This window comes from Euleptes europaea, chromosome 1 (genome assembly GCF_029931775.1).
Source record: "Euleptes europaea isolate rEulEur1 chromosome 1, rEulEur1.hap1, whole genome shotgun sequence".
NCBI classification, from domain to species: Eukaryota; Metazoa; Chordata; class Lepidosauria; order Squamata; family Sphaerodactylidae; genus Euleptes; species Euleptes europaea.
In genome coordinates, this window is record NC_079312.1 from 129,829,903 (window position 1) to 129,855,401 (window position 25,499).

Here is a 25,499-nt window from a genome sequence, read left to right on the forward strand (position 1 = left end):
AGGCTGCCGTCATCTTATCACTCCCCCCTTTTTATATTGTGCTCATGCCTATATTGATATATCGATATAATTGCTGAATTTTTTTAAAGAGCGCTAAAACATCGATAAAGTGTTGTAATGATAGTTTAAACAGGTTCTCTGAATTCCAAGCTTTCAGTTAAAAAAAAAGTAAGTCTCTAGTTCCTTCCCTCGTGGAGCTATGCCTTTTCTCTTGTATCTCTGTGAAGCTGGGGGCTAGAGGCTTACTTTTTTATTTAAGCGGATGCTTGGAATTCCGAGAACTTGCTTAAATTATCATTACAACGCTATATCAATATATCGATATTATAGCGCCTTTTTAAAAAATGAAAATGAAACCACTCATCTTCAGGGGAAGGAGAGGGAGTGGTTTGATTAAGATGACTGTCCAATCATAGAAAAGAGGGCTGGAGGTGGGTAGAAGTGGGCGGAAAAAGCTCACTCAAAATAGGCTTCCAGAAAAAGGCTGGGGTAAAAGTGGTCTCAAAAGAACCAGAAAAAAAAACAGGGACAAAAAAAAAAAGGAAGCGAAAACTAAAGGTACAAAAACATGTGCAGAAATCGGGATTAACCGAAGCAATATGGGGCCAGAAATCCCCCCCCCAAAAAAAAAACATGCAGAAAAGCTCTTTGTTTCATGGCTGAGTAAGGATTTGAATACTTGCTTACCCAGTCCTATGACACTTAATCATACTGACTCTTTACTTACATCTGAAATACCCAGAACTGGCTCAAGAAAACACTGGTGCCTAACGCAGAAAATATAAATGCTCTTCTGACTGTAGTACTAAAGATATTAAATAAATGGCAATATTTTGCCCCTTCATGGTACTCCAAAAACTGAAACCCAATGGCGGCCTGATTTGACTAATAGTGGCAACCAAGTAGCAAAATGAGAACCCATGTGGAAAGTACCACATGCTAATACTAGCGAGCCGATCAGTTTCTGGTTCAATGGCCTTAGCTAAGATATATCTGTATAAGTATAGACACACTTCACTCCAGGGGAACTTTAGCCAAGTAGATGTAGCATGCCATCTAACCTCCCTGTTTTCTGATTCTTGCATCCATTTCAGGATTAGGTTGGAAGAGGAAAAAAGAAATGAAGCTAGAAAGCACGGTAAGGCGAGACATATCACTTCAAAACACTAAGCAATCTTTAGCAAAAATGTTTTTGAAAGGTTTAACAATGTCACAGGTAGAACTGCTTTAATAACAAAACTTTTTATCACTCACTTTGTATTACTCAGATCTCTAAATGAACCAGGCTTGGTTCACATTTCAACCCGTCCAAGTTTCATTTTTAGCTTGGGGGGGGGGGAGAGCCGCTATCCGGCCAAGCCTGGTTTGTAGTCCATGTGTTCTGAAGATGTCCCCATTTTCCCCCCAGGTGCTTGCACACAACAGAGCAGATGCTGGCAGTGAGCAAAGCATCCCTCATCACCACCTAGGCAGCGATAAAACAGGTCTCTACAGCAATTTGAAGGCCCATCCTGAAGATAACGATGAAGAGCTCCCTTCTCAGGAAAAGGTAAGAAGACATCAACAGGAAGTGACCTAATGCCATTTGTTTGAAAAGGTTGCCAAACTCAGTCCCACCCTCAAAAGATAATCCAGATCTGAGTTTTCAGCTTTCATTTTTAAAGGTATCACTTGGGCACATTTATTTATGGAGATTTAGCCTGCGCAATTGCTCACTAATGTTGAGGATTAGATAGCGAGCTTTGTTACATGTCAGACAGACAAGGGTTAAAATTGATTGTATTGATGCTGACCAGTTCAAGTTACCTTACCCTATTTTATAGTGAGTAAAGTTTGTTTTTGCTAAGACAAAGGACTTTGTCTATTTATTGTGTGCGTGTACTTTATTTGATTTTCACCAGCCACAAACATACGATCCACAACCTCTGATATAAGAATTTCCCCATTAACTAAGAAGTAAAGCAGTTTCCTTGTGTCCCATGTTGGGGCAGGGAGAGAGAGGAGAGGAAGGCAAAAGCAGTAGGATAGCTGATGTTTTCTAGACTGTATTCAAATGAGAGCCAGCGTGGTGTATTGGTTAAGAGTGGTGGTTTGGAGCAGTGCACTTTGATCTGGAGAACCGGGTTTGATTCCCCACTCCTCCACATGAGTGGCAGAGGCTAATCTGGTGAACTGGATTTGTTTCCCCGCTCCTACACTTGAAGCCAGCTGGGTGACCTTGGGCCAGTCACAGCTCTCTTAGAGCTCTCTTAGCCCCACCTATCTCACAGGGTGTCTGTTGTGGGAAGGGGAAGGGAAGGTGATTGTAAGCCAGTTTGATTCTTCCTTAAATGGTAGAGAAAGTCAGCATATAAAAACCAACTCTTCTTCTTCTAAAATTATTTAAACTTTATTAGACAAAGTGCTTTTGGTTCAAGCACTGACTTAACCATGCTACCCAGTGTACCCTTTTGACACCCCCTATAACATTTTTAGTTTCAGACCTGGAAAGGCCTGAGGGATCTCCCTTTTGTCACCTGCAAGCTGTATGGGGCTTGTTGCAATTCTAAGTTTGCTAACATTTTAATCTTACTGTTTTTATTTCAGAGTCCGGGCAACAGAGATGAGGTTTCTTATGCCACAGTGAATATTTCAGATCCACCACACCAGTTCATCTATGCCAATTTAGGTTTTGTCCCCAGCCCAGTCCTCTCAAAGTCTCAAGAAGAGGAAGTCTTTTACACAGAGGTGGCAAAGAGATCTACAGAATAATAATAAAAAGAAATCCCCCAAAGTGTTTCTCTCAAAGCATTGCTGTGCTTTTGTCTAGACCGGCAATTCAGATTAGAGGAACCTCTTTTTTTGTTAATAGTGCAATGAGCAATAAAACTAAATGACATCACTGCTCTTTGATCTGAAGTAACTCAGCATGGCCACCTGCTGGTCATCTGCAGAATGAAAGCAAAGCGGTGCTACTCATAGTAATAAGAGAAAAATACTGGATTGCTGCTGCTTGAGCTACACAAAGCAGGAAAGTACATGCCAAAGAGGGAAACATCATTTGAACAGGAGTTTAACCTTCATTATACCTTAAAAACAACACATGTCGGAAAGTGTTTTATCCATCTTTGCTAGCAGAACTGGTGTAATGTACCACCTATAAAACATTTTGAATATGTTTTCCCTTATACTGCTAGCAATGATAAATTTCAACTCCTTTGTCCAAAGCCTTTTCCAATCTTCAATGTTTATACTATGACCAAAATCTCTTGCCCAGGCAATCATAGTTGGTTTAACTCTTTCTTCTTCTAAATTGTAATCTAAAATTAACTGATACAGTTTGGAGATTTGCCCCTTGTTCCCAGATTCTATTATTTTTTCTAATTCCGATTTTTGATCTGAAAAACCAATTTTCTTATCTCTTTAAAAAGTATCGTGCAGTTGAAAGTATTTAAACCAATAATCTCAGATTTTTTAAGTTGATCCATTATTTTAGCCAGCTAAAGCTAGTTGCTTCATAGTAAAATCTTAAATCTGGAAGGGCCAGCCCTCCTCTGTCTTTGCTGTCTATTAGATTTTTATATGCAATTCTATGTCTGCCATTATCCCATATAAACCTTACTATATCTTTCTTCCATTGTTGAAAAATTGCAATTCCCTTCGATAGGTATATTTTGAAAGAGAAATAGCATTTTTGTTAAGACCATCATCTTTATTATTGAAATTCTACCTACCCATGTGACTTGAAGTTTTTCCCATTTTTGAGTTGATATTTGACCATTTCCCATGTTTTAGAGTAATTATTTTGAAAGAGATTTATATTGTTATTAGATATCCATATTCCTAAATATTTAATTTTATTCTCTACTTTACACCCTGCCATTTGAGTTAGAACTTGCTTTTCCTTTATTGTCATATTTTTTGCCATATTTTTTGTTTTTTCTTTGTTAAGTCTAATTCCTGAGAGACTCCCATATACATAAAAGATTTCCATCAATCTTTTGATGTTACGTGATGGGTCAGTTAGAGATGTAAAAAACAAAAGGGAACATTCTTCCATGCCTGGCGGACTTGTAAAGTGGTTAAAAAATTTTGGAAATCAATATTAATGGAAACGCAAAATTTAATACAAGGCAATATAAAAAGAAAACCAGAATACTGCTTATTAGGTTTATTACCAAAAGAATTAGTGAAGGAGGACAAAATTGTCTGCCAATACAGTTTGACTGCAGCCAGAATAACAATAGCTAAATCTTGGAGAGGAGACAAAAAGTTATATAAAAGAGAGTGGAGAATTAAACTTTTGGACTATATACATTTGGCTAAATTAACTAGTTCTATACAAGGCAAAGATATTGATATATTTAAAAAAACAATGGGAAAAGGCCTTTGTATACTGGACAAATATGGCAAAAGCAGACTGTTCAATACTTATGAAAGTGTTGTAAAGAATACATACCAAAATGGGTTATAAAAAGATCACAGGGAATTTTCCTAAGAGTTACTCTAACGGACGTCATTCACGGGTGGGGATGGAGGGTTTGGTAGGTGGTGAAGGTACTGTTTATTTATATAAATATATATTGCTTTTCTCTTATTTTCTCTTTTATTATTTTATTAATATTATATACACCGAAAATGTTTACTTTGTTTTTTCTTTTTTTTATGTAAAGTTTGAATAAAATTTTATTTTAAAAAATTATACCTTAAAAACACAGGGTTATATGTATCATGGGATGCACAGTTTGGATCTGAATTTCAGCTTCATGAAAATATGAAAGTCTGTTGTGCTCAGGAAGCTGTCTTATATTGAATCAGGCCATTGGTCCGTCAACGTCAGTACTGTGTACTCATATTATCAGGAGCTTTCCAGTGTTTCAGGGCCTTTCAGATCACCTGCTACCTGATCCTTTTTTTTTCAACTGGAGATGCTGGGGCTTGAACCTGAGACCTTCTGCATGCAAAGCAGATGCTCTTCCACTGAGCTCAGTTGCTTCCCTTGCAAAGTAAGAGCATTTCTTGTTCTTGAGGATACACAAACATATTTGAAAAAGTCAGCTTCAAAGGCCAACAAAGGACTTTGGGGAAGACTTCCAATAGTAAAGAGACAGAAATGTTGTGCCTTGCACTGATAGATTCTCGCCCCCCATGATTTCTAATTCTGGTCCCAACAGGTCCAGGAGAAGAAATCGGCATTGGTGATTTGATGAAAAGGAACAAGAGTAAACATGCAAATGTAATATGGTTTGCAAATGGCCAGTTGGAGAGCCAGCGTGGTGTACTGGTTAAGAGTGGTGGTTTGGAGCGGTGGACTCCAATCTGGAGAACCAGGTTTGATTCCCCACTCCTACACCTGAAGCCAGCTGGGTGACCTTGGGCTAGTCACAGCTCTCTTAGAGCTCTCTCAGCCCACCTACCTCACAGGGTGTCTGTTGTGGAGAGAGGAAGGGAAGGTGATTTTAAGCCGGTTTGATTCTTCCTTAAGTGGTAGAGAAAGTCAGTATGTAAAAACCAACTCTTCTTCAGCCAACCAGTCTGTAGAAAGACAAGCTTAAACTGGAGGCTATAAGCATCTGTCATCACTTTGTCTTCTCAATCACCAAGAAGTAACTGCTGGAGAAATGCACTCAGTAAACAGCCACACTCCAAGAAAGGCTCATATTCCTTGCCCTTCTTTCATATGTGTTGGTGTACCAGGGACCATGTTTTAATCCATCCATGCCACTTTCATCACCCAAAACGTTTAGAGGTGTCAGTGGAGGCAGAAAGATTGCAGCATCAAGTCTTTCTTGAGAACAGTGACTTTATCCAGAATCTTCAAGGCTTTGGCACATTCTCTGGAAAAGAGGCGGAGAGATTGCAAAAAGGAAGAAAAGTTTGTGAACTCAGGCTTCCTTGAGGACCCCTGTTCCTAACAGTGCAGTGCAAAGTAGGATTTCTAACAGTGTTCCTAACAGTGCAGTGCTAAGTGGAGTTACCCTTCTACTGACTTCAGTGAACTTAGAAGGGAGTAACTCTGCTCAGGGCGCACTGTAAATCCTGGAGTAGCAATAAGCCCATCCAAATAGAAATGATCATCATGGTGGCTTCTGTGAAGTTCCAGTGTGTGCCTGCACACAGGAGACCACTTGGTGAACAACAGTTGTGGGTAAGTGCAACCTTGTTATCTTCTCCTACACTGTTTGCAGTCTTGGTTTCACTCAACAAGCGTGGGAAGTCTAATATCAAGCTAAGCACTCCAAAAGCAAGGATGCCAAAAGCAAGGATGCCAAAAGCAAGAATGATTTGGAGCGGAGGACTCTGATCTGGAGAACTGGGTTTAATTCCCCACTCCTCCACATGAGCAGCGGAGGCTAATCTGGTCAACTGGGTTTGTTTTTCTGCTCCTACACATAAAGCTCTAAGAGCCAGGTGACAGATTTTCAGTGGGATCCCTTCACTGTCATGCTTGCAGCTCCACATTATTAACTTCACGTACACACACTATCAAGTAGTGCTGTTGATTCCGTTCGTCCTGAACCGAAAAACAGCCGAATTTTCCCCGATTCGGCAGTTTCTAGTTTGGATGGAACCGAATTCAAAAAAGGCGGGAAAACGAGCCGAGTTCGGGGCGATCACCGAATAAATTCAGCAAATTTGGGGGCTCCGAATCATCAGCATAACTGTCAGATAGTAAGCAACTAGCAGCATTTGTCCATTTAAAGCCATTAAAAACACATTCGCACCTTTCCGCGGCTCTGGGGGGGGATGTTTGGAGGTAGAGGTCCCAAATTTTCAGCATAGCTTTAGGGGACCCTTCTTGCAAGAACCCCCAAGGTTTGTAAAGATTGGGTCAGGGGGTCCCAAGATATGGGGACCGGAAGGGGTCCCCCCCAAAAAATCACCAATTGGAATAAAGGCATTAAAAACACATTTGCACCTTTCCATTGCTCCGGGGGGGGGCATTTTTGGAGGCAGAGGCCCCAAGCTTTCAGCGTAGCTTGAGGTGACCCTTCTTGCAAGAACCCCCAAGCTTGGTGCGAATGTGTTTTTAACGCCTTTATTCCAATTGGCGATTTGGGGGGGCATATTTTGGGACCCCCTGACTCAATCTTTACAAAACTTGGGGGTTCTTGCAAGAAGGGTCCTCTCAAGCTACGCTGAAGTTTTGGGACCTCTATCTCCAAAAAACACCCCCCCCGGAGCCGCAGAAAAGTGCGAATGTGTTTTTAATGGCTTTAAACGGCCGAATCTTTTCCTGAACTTCGAATTGTGTGCCAAATTCCTCAGATCCGAATTGGGGGAGTTCAGACTTCGGCATTTCCTGAATCAAAACGGGCCGAATTTTGCCGAATCCGAATGTTACCGTTTTTTTTTTCCAGCAGTTCTACTATTAAGTCACTTTCAGTTTCCAGGGCTTGAGCTTGCTGTGGGGTTATATGGATATCCTAAGCCAGTGTGGTGTGGTTAAGAGCGGTGGTTTGGAGCGGAGGACTCTGATCTGGAGAACTGGGTTTAATTCCCCACTCCTCCACATGAGCAGCGGAGGCTAATCTGGTGAACTGGGTTTGTTTTTCTGCTCCTACACATAAAGCTGGGTGACCTCGGGCTAGTCAAAGTTCTCTTAGAGCTCTCTTAGCCCCACCTACCTCACAGGGTGTCTGTTGTGGGGAGGGGAGGGGAAGATGACTATAAGCTAGTTTGATTCTCCCTTCAGTGGTAGAGAAAGTCGGCATATAAAAACCAACTCTTCTTCTAAGGAACATCAAGCAAGGACTCAGCTTGTGCACAAATACCCAGCTCTGAGCAAAGAAGGAGGCATTAGCCCAGGAAGACTCTTTAGGCTTTTGGTTTCAGATTAGGCATTACTCCTTTATGAAACATCTGAATCTGGCTGGCTAGCCAGCCTGAGAAACATGGGCATGTGCTCTTGCTGGTTACAGTGCCTTTGCCTTGCCCTACCTTTCACAGGGCCTACTTCTGATATGCTCCTTGCCACTTCTTTAGAGACCCTCATCTCCTTGTCACTCACTTCCCCCATCTTCACCTTCCTGGAGGGTTTTCTGCCTTCAGACAGACTAAAGCTAATACATCTTATGTCCATTTATGGCATCTGTGAGAATGTACGCCGGAGAGAATTTGCACCATGGAGGAACACGGCTACCCTGCAAAATCAGCGCCAAACCTCAATTCAGGGCCCAAGGAACTACACAGCTAACAAGCTGGGCAGCCATTGCTAGCACAGCCCAGAATGCCTACAGAAGCAGCACCGACTGCTCTGTTGCATTGCATCATCCCTTCTTTTTGAGGTACAAAATATTTTGCAGCACCAAAGTGGCAGGTGTAGAAGGTCTGGCAGGTACGATACCTTGCTATTGCTCCGTCTGTCTTTGCCCTGTGCTTCAGACTCTTCCTCACATGTGTGTTGTTCATTCCCAGAGTGGAAAAAGTCCTGATAACCTATGACGAGTGCACAGCCCCCCCCCCAATATATTAGTCGTTGAAAAAGACAATGTGCAGCCAGGAAACTTGTACGACACGTTACAAATTCTTGAGTACCCCATGACCAACCTGTATGCGGACTTCCTCACTGGCATCCAGGTCCAGCATTTCCAGCAAAGTAAAAAACACGTTCTTATGGCGGAAACCAAGGACACCCTAGAAAGAGATAAAGGGACACAGTGTCACTATGCCACTACAGAAGGCACACAAGATGCATAATGGTTCCAATTTGCACTTTAGTATCCTGGTCCAATTTAAATATGGTGTTGATGGGAAAGAAGAACTTAACCATGTGGTGCTGCATGCACTTTGCATCTTATTTAAACTGGGCACTCAGTTTAAACTGGGCAACAGACGCATGCTAGAGAAACACCTGCCCAGTCTAAGGATCTCTGACAGGTGGGCACAGATTTATTAGGAATGATTTGGAAATTTTGATTGGTGAAGAATGTCACAGCCCAATGCATAATTGGGGTGAGCCAGCATCTTTCCATGCTATCTATATAATTCTATTGGCTGCCAAGTTGTTGACAAGCCCAATCCTTAGGTGCTGGTTTTAACTTCAAAGTCCTATGAAGTGTTACTGGTTTTACCAATGCTGTGCTATTTTATTGCTGTTTTTTGACTGAATGTTGTTATACTGCTGTCTTGAGTAGTATTTTTGTAAAAAGGTAGGGTAGAAATCCTCTAAATAAAATTAAAAGGTCTTTCTTGAACCAGGAATGCCTCCTCCACAGATTGTGTGTATAATGTGCCATCAAGTTGCAGCTAATTTATGGCTGCCCCTTATGGGGTTGTCAAAGCAAGAAATTAACTGAGTTGGTTTGCCATTGCCTTCCTCTGCACAGCAACCCTGGTATTCCTTGGTGGTCTCCCATCCAAATACTGATCAGGGCTGACCCTGCTTAGCTTCTGAGGTCTGACGAGATGGGGCAATACCAGTGGTCGGCAAGCCGCGGCTCGCGGGCCGCATGCGGCTCTTTGGCCCCTTGAGTGCGGCTCTGGAAACCCAAACGTTTCTGAGGAGGAGGAAGAGGCGCGCGCCCCCCCCACCAAAAGTCGACCATGAAACCTCTCCTCACCACCCCATTTCGGGTTTATTCCCCCCCACGAGAGGGGCGGTGTGTGAGGTAAAGCGCCCTCCTCCCCCCTTTCCCTCCCCTCAAAGCGCGGCCAGGTTTTGAACACGGCGCTCGAGGGCCAGCAGCGCTAAGGCAAGTGGCGGCGGCCAATCAGCGGGAGGGATTTTTCAAGCTGGTTTTGGCTGGTGGAGGAGGCTGAGGCGCTGGGAGGGGTGGACGGGCGGACGGCAGGCCAGCCGGGGAGGGAAGGAAGGAAGGAGCCCAGGCGGCGGCGAGGAGGAGGAGGAGGAAGAAGAGGTCGGGGGAGGCCACGGGGCCCGGGGGGGAAGCCATGTTTGATTCATTCTCCGCCAGCTCCGGTGGGGAGGATGCTTTTATTTGTTTGTTTGTTTATTTTTGCTGCTTTCTGGACCTGCAAAATTGGGGGGCGTTTTCCTGCAAAAAAAGGGGGTGCAGGAAGAAACCGCAGCCCGGCATCGTCTCGTGTGCACGCCATACCCATGAAGGAGGGGGAGAGAGGCAGCCGGCCCTCATCCTCGCCTTGGGACTTGACCCCGGCGGTTGATTCTCATAATAGGAAGGCAAACCCCCCACCCTTCTGCCTCCCTCTGGGCTAAAACGTTGAAGCCGTTCACAAGGACCAAAAAGCATCGCTTTACATGCGTGATGAATCCCCGCCTTTCCTAAACACGTGCAGCAGGGGGAGTCGGAGCAGAGGGATGGATTTCAAAACTTGGCTTCTGGATCTTGGCCATTTATGCATGGGAGGTTTTGCCTGGGATTTGTACTCTCTAGATGCACATTTTCCCCATCCAGATTCTCAAAACTCTGCATGGGGGGTTATTGGCCATTTATGAATGGGAGGTTTTGCCTTGGATTTGCCACTCAGATGCACATTTTCCCCATCCAGATTCTCAAAAATCAACAATAAGACCCCCTGCAGAGTTTTGAGAATGCAGATGGGGAAAATGTTCTCATTAAGTGTTTGTCAGTCATTGTCATGATTTAATTTTATGGATACCTTACTTACAATTTAATTTTTATCAATAAATAAGATCCTTATTAAGTATGATATCAAGTTTTATTCAGTGTACTTATAGTTTAATTAAGACTTAAAACTTTAATTAAAGTTTATTAAGTTAATAAACATTGTACCTACCTATATAGTTTAAGTTTAAAAAATATGGCTCTCAAAAGAAATCTCAATCGTTGTACTGTTGATATTTGGCTCTGGTGACTAATGAGTTTGCTGACCACTGGGCTATAACATGCTGCCTTTCCTCTCCCTCTACGGATTGGTCTCCACAAAAACCAACATATGGTTCTTGGCTGGCATTCTGGGACTCTCTCATGTGAGCTGAGTGTTTAGCGCTCTCTCTCTCTCTCTCTCTCTCTCTCTCTCTCTCTCTCTCTCCCCCCCCCCTCCCTCCCTCTCTCTCGCTCGCTCGCTCGCTCTCATGCAATTCTGGAAATAGTTCAACAAAAATTCTGCTATTCAGGCCCACTGTGTGTTTGCACTGAATTTAGTATTAGTATTAATTTCTAGTGTCTGATTTTAAGATGTTCTACCTGATTCTTTTGAACATCACTTTGAAAGCAGCAGATGAAAAGTGGGTAAGAAATCTTGCACATCAATATTTCCCATAATTACTACTGATCTCCACATTACAGAGATCAGTTCTCCTGTACAAAATGGCTGCTTTAGAAGGTGGATGCTATGGAATTATGCAATCCTGAGGTCCCTCTCCTCCCCAAACTCTGTACTTCCCAGGATCCACTCCCTAATCTCCAGACGTTTCCCAACCCTACTGACAAATCTACTCCAAGGGACTCAGGGAAGCATACATGGATTTCCCTTCCCCCTTATTCTCCCGAAAATTCTGTGAAGATGGCTAGGCTGAGTGACAGTGACTGGCAAAAGGTCTCCCAGTGAACTTTATGGCTCAACTGTGAGGGGAAAAAGCCTAAATGTACGAAGATCGAATGCTGTAGTAGCCTAATTTGCCTAATGGTTAATCCAACCTTGTGCTTGATCTGGGGAAAGTGAAGCAAGACAGGTAGCAGTCCTAGTAGAGACATTCATTCATTCATTCATTCAATTTCTTGCCCGCCAACCCTCCCCGGCCAGGCTCAGGGCAGGTAACAACATTTAAAATACATCAATAATAATCAACAATAAAATTAACAATAAATGCAAAATTTAAACAGTAAAATCCCAATTTAAAAGACCTCAAAAACTCCACATGGCACCTAAATTCCACTCAAATTTCCCGAAATAGACAGCGGGTTAACCCCTTAGTTGACATAAAGAGTAGCCTGGAAAGGAGTGGGTAAGGAGGCCAGCAGATGATACCCATGGTTGCCCTCAACTATAGGCCTGGCGGAATAGCTCTGTCTTACAGCCCCTGAGAAACTCTTTAAGGTCCTGCAGGGCCCTGATGTCACCAGACAGAGCATTCCACCGGTCCGGAGCCAGGGCCAAGAAGGCTCTGGCTCTCGTCAAGGACAACTGCACACTCTTAGAGCAAGGGAACATCAGTAGATTATTATCAGCAGGTCGTAATGCTCTTCAGGGGGCATACCAGGAGAGGTGGTGGCATCATGGTAAGTGAAACTGGTGCTCGCTCACATCTAGTTTTGAGAGAAGTAAGGCTGCCTGGGGGCTTGGGACAAAGCTTCTGTGACCTCAAAGATCAGCATACAGCCCATGACCACGCTCTGCATAACATTTGGAAATTACAGCCTGCAAACTCAGAGGCTATATGGATAGAAACAAAGGATGGCTTACTAATGAAATTACAGCCTTCCTTCTGGCCTCCTCGTTCTCCTCCTTCAGCTGTCTGCGGGGTGAAAAAAGCATTAATTGAAACAGGAAAAGGAGATTCCTTTTTTTTTAAAGGACAGCAAAGTGTAGTTATACTGTGCAACTGTTTTCTTAATAATTGGGGGGACGGGACTCCTTCAAGTTCTGCCAGTTCCAATTCAACCAAAGCAAAACCCTTTGGTTTTAGGCTTCCAGAACTGGACAGCAGATGCCAAAGACTAGTCTGCAATCCTATGCCTACTTACCAAGTAATAGCTGATTCAATGGTTACTATTTAAATGGAACACAGTGGAACTTATTTCCAAGTAAACATGCGTAGGCTTGAGTTACATGGTCTCCTATGAATGATTGTTTCTTTGGAACAACAATAACTCTCTCTCTCTGTGGCTTCAGTGGCCCCAACCAGTATCAGGATTAAGAGTGTTCACATAAGGGAGAAGGCAGAGCTTGGAGGAGGTCATGTTCACTCCAGTGTTCTCAGTCCTAATTGCAGTCACTTTTTTAGTCTCACAGGAGGCAACAGAGTGATGGTGTAATAACTACATCACAATTGCACCCAGGTTGATCCCCTTGTTGATTTCACAGTTAAGAGGAAACCTATACTTCATTTTTCTTCTTTTTAATACACTATGTAAGTACATAGTCCCCGTGGAGGACATTGATTCAATGTCCCCGTGGAGGACATTGATTCAATGTCCCCGTGGAGGACATTGATTCAATGTCCCCGTGGAGGACATTGATTCATAGTCGCCATGTCGGAAACGACTTGACGGCACTTAACACACACACACACACACATGTAAGTACATATGTGGATTAGTCTCCATAACATTGTCCTTTTTTTAGCCATTTGATACCTTCAAAACTGCTCTAGGAATAAGAGGGTGTGTACAAAGTGCTGTCAATCACAGCTGACTTATGGCATGATCCCATAAAGCGTTCAAGGCAAGTGATTAAGCAGAGGTGGTTTGCCATTGCCTTCCGCTGCAGAGTCTTCCTTGGTGGTCTCCCCTCCAAGTACTGACCCTTCTTCACTTCCAAGATCTGATAAGGTCGGGCTATACTATACCATTCCACTTACATCCCCATGAGAGTAAGTACACAGTCCCAAGATAGGCGGCAGGTTGCTTCGTGAAGCTATTTTCAGCTTTTCCAAGGTACAAAAACTAATTTAACTAGAGACCACAGAGCAGTAAAAATACCCTGAATGTTTGTACTGGGGAAAAGGAAAGATATAAATTTAGAATATGCAAGCATTCAAAATATTATAAAGACCAGATCTTAAATATGATGTCTCAAAAACATCCCTACAAACAAATACAGTCCTCAACAAAAATTTGCCAAAGAACCACAAATGAATTGTTACATTTTCTTACTCCTCTGCTTGCAACTTACTTCTCCACAATGTCCCAGATTTGCTTCTTCATCTTCAGCTCTTCCACAGTCATGGCCACTGACTGCCTTACTACCTGGATGCAGGATACAAGAGACAGGAAGACAGGCTAGGAGGAATTAGATGCCCACTTTTAAAAAAACCAAAAGACTTTTTTTATATTCCACCTTTTGTTACCCTAAATAGGCAGTCTCTACTTTAGTTGGGGGAATTAGTTGAGAAGACAAGCAACGAGAGGGGGTAACTGGGATCGATAACCTATATATACCAGGATAGTCTCTTGACGCGAGAGCTGGCAGATTGTGCCAACGTCCAGGAATGACCACCAGAACCACTAGAGCTTATAGAAATGCAGTTGTTTATTTACAGTGCTATATACACACTCTCTCCACCTTAACTCCCAACACAGACTCACAGAGTCTTACAATTATATACAATGCCACCTCCAGGCATCAATTAGCAGTACATGCTTAGTCACTTTCCAGGTGCAACACCACACCTCAGCCTCTGGCCTCAACTGGATCTGGCCAGTATAATCAGGCCTCCTAGGGGCTTTCCAGGCCATTGCATCAGCCTATGGTTGACAGTTAGATCCCTTCCATCTAAGTCTGCCTGTCACAGCTAATATGACAGCCTTGCATATTCCAACATCTCTTGGGTCATAACTTGGGTGATAACGAGCAGGCAGTTGTACAATTAAGTGGTTTAATTAAAGAATAAAATAATAAGGAATATATTTCCACGCAATAGACATACACACACAAATCATGCAAGAGCTTAAGAGGAAAAGGGTGGAAGTTGGATAGGGTTTCAGGTGATAGTTACCAATCTTGAATGGATATCCAGGGAAAGTAGCTCTGAAGAGAAAATGACCAACATTTCCGGGAGTGAAGAAAAGAACCCATAGGTAAGTTGGGGTGTACGCACAGATCCAAGACACACCCACACACATACTATGATTGGCCAAAGGACCAATATTTATGCCCCAAAATGGGTCCTGAGGCAGTAGGAGGTAAACTGGTAGAAAAGCCATAAACAAAGGTTTGATTGCTAGGAGAGGCTTGATCAGTCATCAGGATACAAGAAAATGCCTGGGGCTATTCTTCTGAATACTGATTGATTGCTCGGACAGGTGCAGATAGGGTAGTTAATGTCTGCTCAGAGTGCTGATTAAATCACCTTAGGGTGACACAATGAAGATTAGCCAGCCCCATTCTCCAGCCTGACACACCTTTGGACCATGGGGAAAGTACAGCTGTCAACCACCTTCCTGCCCAAGTTAGATACACAAGATGGACCCCACAACTCTCTGAGAGGCATCCATTGTGTGGAAAGCAGATTCTTGCTCTGATGTCAGTCTTTGGTCCCCGTGCCTTTAGCAGGAGCAGGGGTCCAGCAACTTACACTTTCTCTTCAATGGGGTGGGACCTAAAGCAACTTCCATTGTTCTCCTCTCCTCCATTTTATCCTCACAACAACCCTGAGGGAGGTTAGGCTGAGTGTGTGACGGGCCCAAGGTCACCCAGCCAAGTCTCTATGGCAGAGTGAGGATTTGAACTTGAGTCTCCCCAATTCTAGTCCAAGACTAACTGCGGTGGGATGAGTCAAAGTGGTATGGTATGAATCTATGTAGAAAGAAGAGGATACATTTCTAGAGGATTATACCTGAGATTAATCTCATGCCTGCTGTTTTTCTGCAACTCAGTCCAAATATTGTGATTTGTGCTGTAGCCACAGTCCAATCCAAGTGTTATTTCCCTACTTTTTTCCTTTTTCAGTTGACGATTCCCATTCCATCATGCCTCTGATGCAAATACATTAGGAGTGGGATGCTTGGGTGGTTGGCCCTTTGACAGTATATGCATTTTGAGTGCTTTAAATGGACATTCCTGGAGGGCCACCCATCTCACCATGCCTCGGGACAGATGAGTAGGTGATCTTTTACATGGTAACACAGAAAAAAACGCACATGAAAAATGCCCACATGAAAATTGCTCACAGAAAAAAAAACACGGTCATAAATGCGCACAAGAAAAAAGCCCACATGGAAAAAAGCCCACACAGAAAATAGCCCACATGAAAAAAAGCCCACAAGGAAGAAAGCCCACACAGAAAAAGATCACATTTGGATACTTAATATTATTTGTTTGTTTTGTTTTTTAAAAATTACAACCATAACATAATTTTTACAACCCATAACATAACTTTTACAACTATTTTCCGTGTGGGCTTTTTTCCATGTGGGCTTCTTTCCGTGTGGGCATTCTTCCGTGTGGGCTTTCTTCCGGGTGGGCTTCTTTCCGGGTGGGCTTCTTTCCGTGTGGGCTTTTTTCCGTGTGGGCTTCCTTCCGTGTGGGCTTCCTTCCGTGTGGGCTTCTTTCCGTGTGGGCTTCTTTCCGTGTGGGCTTCTTTCCGTGTGGGCTTCTTTCCGTGTGGGCTTCTTTCCGTGTGGGCTTTCTTCCGTGTGGGCTTTCTTCCGTGTGGGCTTTTTTCTTGTGTGCATTTATGACCGTGGGGTTTTTTCTGTGCGCAATTTTCATGTGGGCTTTTTTCATGTGCGTTTTTTCCCCCATAGAACTGGGTTGACATCACATCATGACGTTCATCAGGCAGACTATGTTTATGGGATAGTTTGCCAATGACTTCCTCAGTTGTCTACACTTTACCCCCAGCAAGCTGGGGGCTCATTTTACTGACCTCAGAAGAATGGAAGGCTGAGTCAATCTGGAGCAGGCTACCTGAAACCAACTTCCATTGGGATCAAACTCAGGTCATGAGCAAAGTTTTGACTGCAGTACTGCAGCTTACCCCTCTGCACCATGCGGCTCCCTTTAAAAGCGTACATGCCTTTAAATGATTAGTGCAGGGGTCCCCAACCTTTATGAGTCTCTGGGCACCTTTGAAATTCTGCCATTGGATGGTGGGCACAATCACAAAATGTCTGCTACAAGAGGAGGAGTCAACCACAAAATCTCAGGGAGTGAGATAATGCATAACTCTAATAGTAATCTTCACCCTTTCAGACAAAAGCTCTGTTTAACAGGATGCCTTTAAAAATGAACATACTGTTAAAAATGTCTTATAGTATAGTAAAGAACCTTATGCTGAGGTGGCAGCTGCTGCTGAAGCAACTTTTTAAAAATCTGCACGGCCAATCCGATTTCCAATGGCTAGTCAGAAGCCTTGCTGGGACCCACATAGCACTGCTCACTTTCTAAAAATACGTGGTGTGTGCCAGGAAAGGTGTCCATAGGCACTACGAAATGGCCAATGTAACACCCATTTATAAAAAGGTTCTGGGGGGGACCCAGGAAATTACAGGGCAGTTAGCTTAACATCTGTTCCAGGTAAATTGATGAAAAGAATTATTAAAGATCGAATTGTCAAGCATATAGAAGGGCAAGCCCTGCTGAGCAAAACCCAACATGGCTTCTGTAAAGATAGGTCCTGTCTCACTAACCTTTTAGAGTTTTTTGAAAGTGTCAGTAAGCATGTAGACAGGAATGAACCTGTGGACATTGTGTATTTGGATTTCCGAAAGGCTTTTGACAAAGTCCCCGACCAAAGACTGCTAAGCAAACTTCATAGTCATGGGATAAGAGGACAAGTCTTCTTATAGACTGAGAGCTGGCTGAAAAATAGGAAGCAGAGAGTAGAAAGCAATGGTCAGTTCTCACAATGGAACAGTGAACAGTGGGGACCCTCAGGGATCTGTGTTGGGGCCAGTGGTTTTCAACCTGTTCATCAATGACCTGGAGTGGGGGGGGGGGTGAACAGCGAGGTGGACAAGTTTGCAGAAGACACCAAATTATTTAGGGTGGTTAAAACAAAATCGGACTATGAAGAGCTCCAAAGGGATCTCTACAAACTGGAAGACCAGGCCTTAAAAAGGCAAATGAGATTCAATGTGAGCAAGCCTAAAGTGATGCATATTGCAGGGGGGGCATGGGGAATCCCAACTTCACATATACACTGATGGGATCTGTGCTGGCAGCAACAGACCAAGAAAGGAATCTTGGGGTGGTAGTGGATAGCTCAATGAAGATGTCAACCCAGTGTGTGGCTGCTGTGAAAAAGGCAAATTCCATGCTGGTCATAATTACACAAGGAATAGAGAATAAAACTGCTGCTATCATGCTGCCCTTGTACAAATCTATGGTGAGACCACACTTGGAATACTGTGCACAGTTCTGGTCACCACACCTAAAAAGGGATATTGCAGAGCTTGAGAAGGTGCAGAAAAGAGCAATCAAAATTATTTGGGGGCTAGAGCAAGTGCCCTATGAGGAGCTGTTAAAACGCTTAGGGCTGTTTAGCTTGGAAAGAAGGCAGTTAAAAGGAAACCTGATAGAGGTCTATAAAATTATGCATGGTATAGAGAGAACATGGGGTCATCTGCTGAAGCTGAGAGATTCAAAACAGATAAAAGGAAGGTTTTTTTCCCCACGTAACACATACATTGAGGAACTCCCTGCCCCAGGATGTGGTGATGCCAACTTGGAAGGCTTTAAGAGGGGAGTGGACATGTTCATGGAGGAGAGGGCTATCCATGGCTACTAGTCAAAATGGATACTAGTCATGATGCATACCTATTCTCTCCAGGATCAGAGGAGCATGCCTATTGTATTAGGTGCTGTGGAACACAGGCAGGATGCTGCTGCTGCAGTCGTCTTGTTTGGGGGCTTCCTAGAGGCACCTGGTTGGCCACTGTGTGAACAGACTGCTGGACTTGATGGGCCCTGGTCTGGTCCAGCATGGCTTTTCTTATGTTCTTAAGAGACCCAAGCAGAGAGTCTGAGTACACCTGCTTAGGACTGCTCTCTCAAGCACATATACAACATGTGAAATGGTAAATTAGTTGGGTGACTAGCTCCTCCACACAGTTCAAGCAGATTTGAAAATTGCCACCTCTTTTTCAAGGCGTGGCTAAATCCATCCAAACTATACAGGCTCACCATTCTGAGTGGCTACTTCTGTCTCCGGCCATTCATACGGTTGTGACATAAGTAGCTGCCCATCCAGGCCTCAGACTCATATAGCACCTTGTTGACCTTGCCTTATGCAGTCTGTAAGCTCCTTGAACAAAATCTGGTTTCAAAAGGTCTGTTACTGAGAAACCAGGTGCAGTTCTTTCCTTAGGCACGGAAAAGCTATTAGTTGTGTTCATATCCTGCAGTGTCTTCTTGGCAAAGACATAGGATGGGATCCTGACAATATTCCACTGACAGAAGAGGGAGGAAGTGATCTCACTTGATTCTCTTCTCATTACAGTTCTCATCCCGTATTTGTCTCTAAAGGCCCTCCAACCCTAACCCCCCTGCAATGCTATCACAGAGGACCCAGAGGGATGCTTGGGGAACAGAAAGGCATGAAAAGATCAACTTCAGTCAGCAGAATGTCAATATGATATTGTACCTAGTGAAAAGCAAGAATGGCTCCTACGAGCTTTTAAACTCACCAGAAATGGATCGTCATACAACTTTTCCAGAAGAACATTAAAAATATTATCCTCCAGGCATTCATGTTGGATTGTTTCCAGCCCTATGGTAGCCAAAAGCTTTGCAGAGTCCACACGATGCTGGATGGAAAGAGGCAGCATCAAGACATCATGGACTGCCATCATGGAGCCCCACAGGTTGTTCTTGGAGTTAGCATGGCATCATGTGGCAGCTCCCAAGCATCCAGGGTCCACATGGGGCAAAATCCCCATGTGATACCAACCTTAGTAACATTCATGATCAGAAAAAGCCCTGAGCTAAGTAGTTCTTTTGCAAGAGTACAGCATATGCAGCCTGATCCTATGCATATTTACTTAGAAGTAAATCCCTCCACATTCAGTTAGACTTGCTCCCAGATAAAAGCATATTAAAAGGTTGCAAGCTCTGCTAGTTTTGCACTTTTTTGAACTACCTGTAAGAACTGGCTATAGGCTGGATCCAACCAGCATTTTAACTCAATCTAGCTCAATTCCCTTTCTTACTACAGACTCCATCCCACATGGTTTTGTCCCTGCTGTTACCAGGATCCACAACCTTTTGGTGGTCAAAGAAGAATACAGTCTTATGATTCCCTTACTCCTAACCCTAACCCTTTAACACAGGAGTTTCAAACATATGGTCTGGGGGCTGGATCCAGCCCCTTGAGAGCTCTTATCCAGCCCACGAGACAGCCAAGGCAGCCACGCCCCCTCTGTCCCAATCTGGGCTGGCGAGGCATGGCCTGGCCCGACCAAGTGACATTTATATCATAACCTGCCCTCGTAACAAATGAGTTCGACACCCCTGCTTTAACATCTAAGTTCTGCTTCCATGACAGGAAGGACAGTTTCAAGATCGCACTCTTCTGGCCATCAGAGATTCTCTTAGGTTGGGGCTTCCTATTGACTGTTCAAGGAGCACTAGAGGGTGTACTAGTTTAAAAACCGAAGAATGGAATAACAACAAGGTTGAGTCATGTTTTCCCTAAATTATGTCCGGTAGCATGGCCAGCAATTTGTAATTGAGGTAGTAAATGCGAATCCCTCTCATAATATGGTTTATCCTTGCAAGATCTCAGCATATCTGGCATGCTTTACAAGTGGCTCATTAAGGTGAGAGTAGGAAGAACTCATACAATTTGTGACATAAATTATTTCTCTTAGTTTTTCTTGTGGTATCATTACTTTATGGCTGGCCACGCCTAGCCACAAGTTTATTGATTGATTGGTTTGCTTCATTCATACTCTGCCTTTCTCCACAATGGGGACCCGAAATGGCTAATTTTCTTTGTTTCCTCCTGTTCTTAGACCAAGGTCTTGAATAATAAAACTATAAAACTTAAATAAGACCCATCTCTAAAAACACCTCCCTTCGACTCTTCTCTGCAGCCTCCAAAAAACGAGGCACAAAATAAGTTCACGAAAGGTCAGAGTCCTCTAAGAGGAACTGAACCTCTTGCTCCAAAGTTGCTCAAGAAAATGCGGACCACTTGTTAAAACATGGTATAATCCATTTTAGTCTAAGTTGGTACACGTAAGGACAATGCAAAAGGACATGTACCAAGGAGTCCGCTGACTGAAGAGGGCAGGGACACAGCTGGTCTGAAAAAGGGATCCTTAGCATGCGGCCCAGCAAAACCATTGAAAAGGGGCAATTAAATATTGAATGCATAAAATGGCTAACATCATTCTTCTCTTCTCCATTTTATCCTCACAACAACTCTCTGAAGTAAGCTAGGCTGAGAGTGTGCCAATGTCCCAAGGTCACAGCAGCAAGCTTCTGTGGCAGAGTAGAGATTTGAACCTGGAGGGGTTACCGCATTATGTATTCCCAGCGATGTATTAAGAGTTTGAAAACATTATAAAAAATACTGTTCGCACTTTCTATGTATTCCCACCGATGTATTAAGAGTTTGAAACTGTTATAAAAAATACTGTTCGCACTTTGTTTGGCCCCTTTAGCTGTGAAGACGTCTTCCAACCCTTTTTTAGCCGTAGTATCCAAAAACCCTTTTAAAGCGATGTTTTTTATAACATTTTCAAACTCTTAATACATCGGTGGGAATACATCATGTGGTAACCTGGGTTTCCCAGATCCTAGTCTAATATTATAACCACTACACACATTGGCTCTCACCTACAGGATCTTCCATATACCTTCCGTGGAGGTTGTTTTTTTTCATGGCTACGTCTCCAAACCACCCTGTCTGCCACTAGAGTAACATTTTTCTATATGTGGTCAACGAAGGACAGAGAACCTCATACATTATTTATTATTTTGGCCATTATATAAGGATCCAAGGTCTAAATTTCTATCCAAGTTGTTAGAGCCCTTTTCCAAGTTTCAGATTTTGTCAGTGCTTTCTTCCTGCTATCTGACCACAATAAATACGTCCCGTATCAAACACCTTTACCTGCTGTCTCAGCTTATGGAACGTGATACAGATTTTGTCCAGTCAACTGCTATTCCTTATATGTTTTAAAGTAGCAGGCAGATATTTTTTTGCTTGTCCCATTTTTATGATCAAACCACTCTCCATTTTATTCTGAATATTTATTTGTACTTTGGAATTTGCTATTTCAGTTTCTTTTATACTACGATAACCTAGGGTTATAAACAGTAGGTCTGAACTAGTAATACTTGAAATCAAATTGAAGGACATCCCCCACCCCCACCCCAGCTTCAATTCAATTGAAGACCACCAGCTGCAAGACTTTTGATGCTAGGTGTGAAGGAAGATTCAGCACCACTGGCCAAGCAGTAACCTTGACATATGGATGTGGTATGGGTACTCAGCAGAGAGAAACACACATTGTACAAAATTTTGGTGTACTTTTCCATTTATTTACTAGCTCCTTTGACCAAAGGTCTTGAGCTTAACCATAACAATAATACATAATACAACACCAAATAATCAATTTACAATACCCAACATATACTTAACGTTAAAACACAGTAGAAAGGTGTGCTCCTTTTTTGTTATTTCACATGTTCTAAGGCTGAGCACAAAATAAGTTCTGGGCATAAGTCCTGAGCCAGGAACAATCCTGCAGTCATGAACATACTTGGAAGGGAATCTCATTCAACTCAATCGTACTTAACTTGTGAGTGAATATTCTTAGAATCATGTTGCTAAATAGCCAGCGTGGTGTAGTTGTTGAAAGCGGTGGTTTGGAGTGGTGGACTCTGATCTGGAGAACTGGGTTTGATTCCCCACTCCTCCACATGAGTAGAGGACACTAATCTGGTGAACTGGATTTGTTTCCTCACACCTATACATGAAGCCAGCTGGGTGACCTTGGGCTAGTCACACTTTCTCAGCCTCACCTACCTCATAGGGTGTTTGTTGTAGGGAGGGGAAGGGAAGGTGATTGTAAGCCGGTTTGATTGTTCCTTAAGAGAAAGTCGGCATATAAAAACTAACTCTTCTTCTTCTGAGTTCAAACAAAGTCTAGCAGTTGACCAAGTCAAGCCGTTGATCAAGAGACAGAAACAACAGCTTAGCAGAAATTTCAAAGAAGACCCTAAAGTCTGGCAAGGTACCTAAACAACCAAGCTCAATCAAGTACAGAACTATGGGAAACAGCAGGGGAGATTCTGAGTGCACTCCCGTGGACAAGGAAAATAATGGGAGGGGAATGAGAGATTGGCTCTATAATCAGAAGAACAAAGGCCACTTACTTTGCACACAGGGGAACATCGAAGCTGCTCAAGAAGGGTCTGGAGGATAACAGCATCCACAATGCCCATCTGGTGTACCAGCATGATCAAAGCCTACGCAAAGACGATGTGGAGGGAGAGGGCTCAAGTTCAGAGGAAAAAGGAATGAATAATTTGGGTTGCCCCCACATGTAATCAAATGGTATACATACCGAATGCAAAGAATCTCATAACCTCTAATCCTGCCCCTGTGCTAACGTAGGATTCCCTGTGCCTAAAATCAGCCCTCACATATTTTTATGGAATCACTCCTTATATGCTTCCAGAAAAAAAGGAGAATTAAAAACTTCTTTAAGAAATTTTCTCCATTGCCAAACTATTTTCATAAGGATTTTTTTTAAAAAAAAATGGGAACCTAGCTTTCTAAAATTTATATCCTGTTGGCTTCATCCTAAATGTGAAAGCTAAATCTGAAATCAAGCAAAGGATCTGGGACATTGAACTACAACACCATTTAAGTTCTGCTGCATTGAAGTCCCTCCCCTCCCCAAACCCTGCCTTCCTCAGTCTCTGCCCCAAATCCTCCGGCCAAGGGCGAAGAAGGACCTGGCAACCCTACTCTTCTCCTGTGTTTCCGCACATTTTCCCCGAGTTTTCAGGGACTTGTTTTACCTCGAATTTGAAAACGTGGGCAAAACACGGGGAAAGGCAGGGGGAAAAGCAAAGCGACCATCAGGAAATGGCATCAAAACAAAGACCTGAAGTCATCAGAAAGGTGACTGCAAGGAAAAGAGCCATGCATAAGAGGCCTATGCCAGATTCTGAATCCTGCTGGATGAGAATGCAGATGCAAACAGACTTCAGGTTCTCTATAGCCAGGAAGTATTGATGCAGGGGACATTAAGACGTTTCCCAATTGGCTCCAGAATTCTATGTTTTAATGTCCTTGCCCAGGAATAATTTCGACCATGACTCAGTGATAGAGAGGTTGCTTTCTATACAGAAAGATGTTTGTTTGCTGCCAGCCAGAGTAGACAATACTGAGTTAGATGGACCATTGGTCTGACTTGGGACGGCAGCTTCATATAAAATTGGTGCAAAATTTACCCCAAGCGTAATAAAAAAGAATGAAAAACTGTCCAAAAGAGACTGAAGAAGTTTCCTGGCTGCAGAATTCAGCCACCTATTAATAGTGCAGGTTAAGTATTCCTTAACCGGACATCCAAAAATCAGATTGACCTAAAAACTGGACCTTATGAGCCAACATGCAGACAGATCTGGTCTCTCCGAAGTCAGGAGAGGTGTGGCGGTGCAGATCTGACTCAGATCTGCACCACCTGCCCTCTCTAGACTTTGGACATGAGGATCTACTGACCTGCTGGCGATGCAAAAAGAGATGGCCAGCAAGAGGGAGAAAGTGCCAACCCCCCTTCTGCTGCGGCACTCTGGGAAAACAGGAGACAGGGTTGGGAAAGGGTGGGGCTATAAGGATGGGAGGGAGCTGGGAGAGATTAAAAAAAGGGAAGGCATCTTTCCTTCCGGGTAGGAGGAGACTACTACTAGCAAGCCTATTCCAAAATATTGGAAAGATCCAAACTATGGAACAACTTCTGGTCCCAAGCAGTCTGGGTAAGGGATACTCAACCTGTAGTATGAATGAGAACAGGATCGGGGTTCCAGTCACCATTGGCTGGAGGCACAACACAAATCTGAGCGTCAGTGCTTTTTTGAGCAGAACTAGCACATTTTATGGGCCAAATTTCCAGCGTCTGAAGTTTGTTCCTGTCTTCCTTGTCTAGCCTTGCACCCACTTTTACTTGACCAGACTTGCTTATACATTTCCTGATGGGTTCCCTGGATCTAGCTGAATTCTTTGCCTACTGGATTGCCAGCCTGTCAGACTCCCAACAGCCTATCCAGGGAAACACCTATAGTTTCTGGCACTTGCATCTGTGGTTATATCTTAGAGCTTGGATAACGTCACTGTTTCTTTTCATTTCTTGGATATGGTATGCAATCCCAAACGTGCTTGTAAGTAGCATTTTTTAATGTGACAGATAAATCACATTAAAGTGCCATCGCTGGGAAAGGGACTGCCATGGGGAAAGTGAAACAAACTGGGAAACAGGAGAAGAAAACAATGATTGCAGCTCCATTTTTGTCTCCCTGGTGGAAAGAAGGCAGGGCAGTCTTGGTTCTCCCGTCCCTTCTTCATGCTTGTAGGCAAAGGTATCTCCGAGGAGCCTCAGAGAAGTATTTGGAATATGCAAGTGCATCATAAAACAACAACAACAACAACAAATCTCTCTGTTCACTTATGCAGCATCCCCACCTCCATTTTCTTCTTCCTGTCCTTCTGGGTCAGGCACTGAAACATGGTCAGTTGGGCAATGGGGTTGGAGTCGTCCAGGTATCCCAAGCAAATGGCTGCGTCAAAGGCTACGTTGTCCATGGGCTCCTGCCATTTCACCAACCGCTGTAGATTCCGGGTCAGGCTGGACTGGGCACCTATGCTAGGCCACTAGAAGGAAAAAGCAGCTGCATAAGGGCCGGCCCTGCCCAAATGCCCTGTCAACCAGAAAGGGAAGGGGGGCTGGCAAAAC

The 25,499-nt window shown here is 43.5% G+C and overlaps 1 protein-coding gene across 1 annotated transcript in view; it reads right to left on the minus strand.

Annotated features, from left to right (window-relative positions):
• Positions 1 to 5,731: 5,731 nt before the first annotated feature.
• HEATR9 (HEAT repeat containing 9) overlaps positions 5,732 to 25,499 on the minus strand; it is a 37,870-nt gene continuing 18,102 nt past the window's right edge. Inside the window, exons 8-15 of the mRNA XM_056867180.1 lie at positions 25,229 to 25,417; positions 22,918 to 23,010; positions 19,218 to 19,337; positions 13,762 to 13,835; positions 12,331 to 12,382; positions 8,530 to 8,616; positions 8,327 to 8,418; positions 5,732 to 5,816 (exon numbers count right to left, since the gene is read on the minus strand). Of these exons, the coding sequence (XP_056723158.1) occupies positions 5,732 to 5,816; positions 8,327 to 8,418; positions 8,530 to 8,616; positions 12,331 to 12,382; positions 13,762 to 13,835; positions 19,218 to 19,337; positions 22,918 to 23,010; positions 25,229 to 25,417 (792 nt within the window). The remainder of the gene's footprint in view (positions 5,817 to 8,326; positions 8,419 to 8,529; positions 8,617 to 12,330; positions 12,383 to 13,761; positions 13,836 to 19,217; positions 19,338 to 22,917; positions 23,011 to 25,228; positions 25,418 to 25,499) is intronic.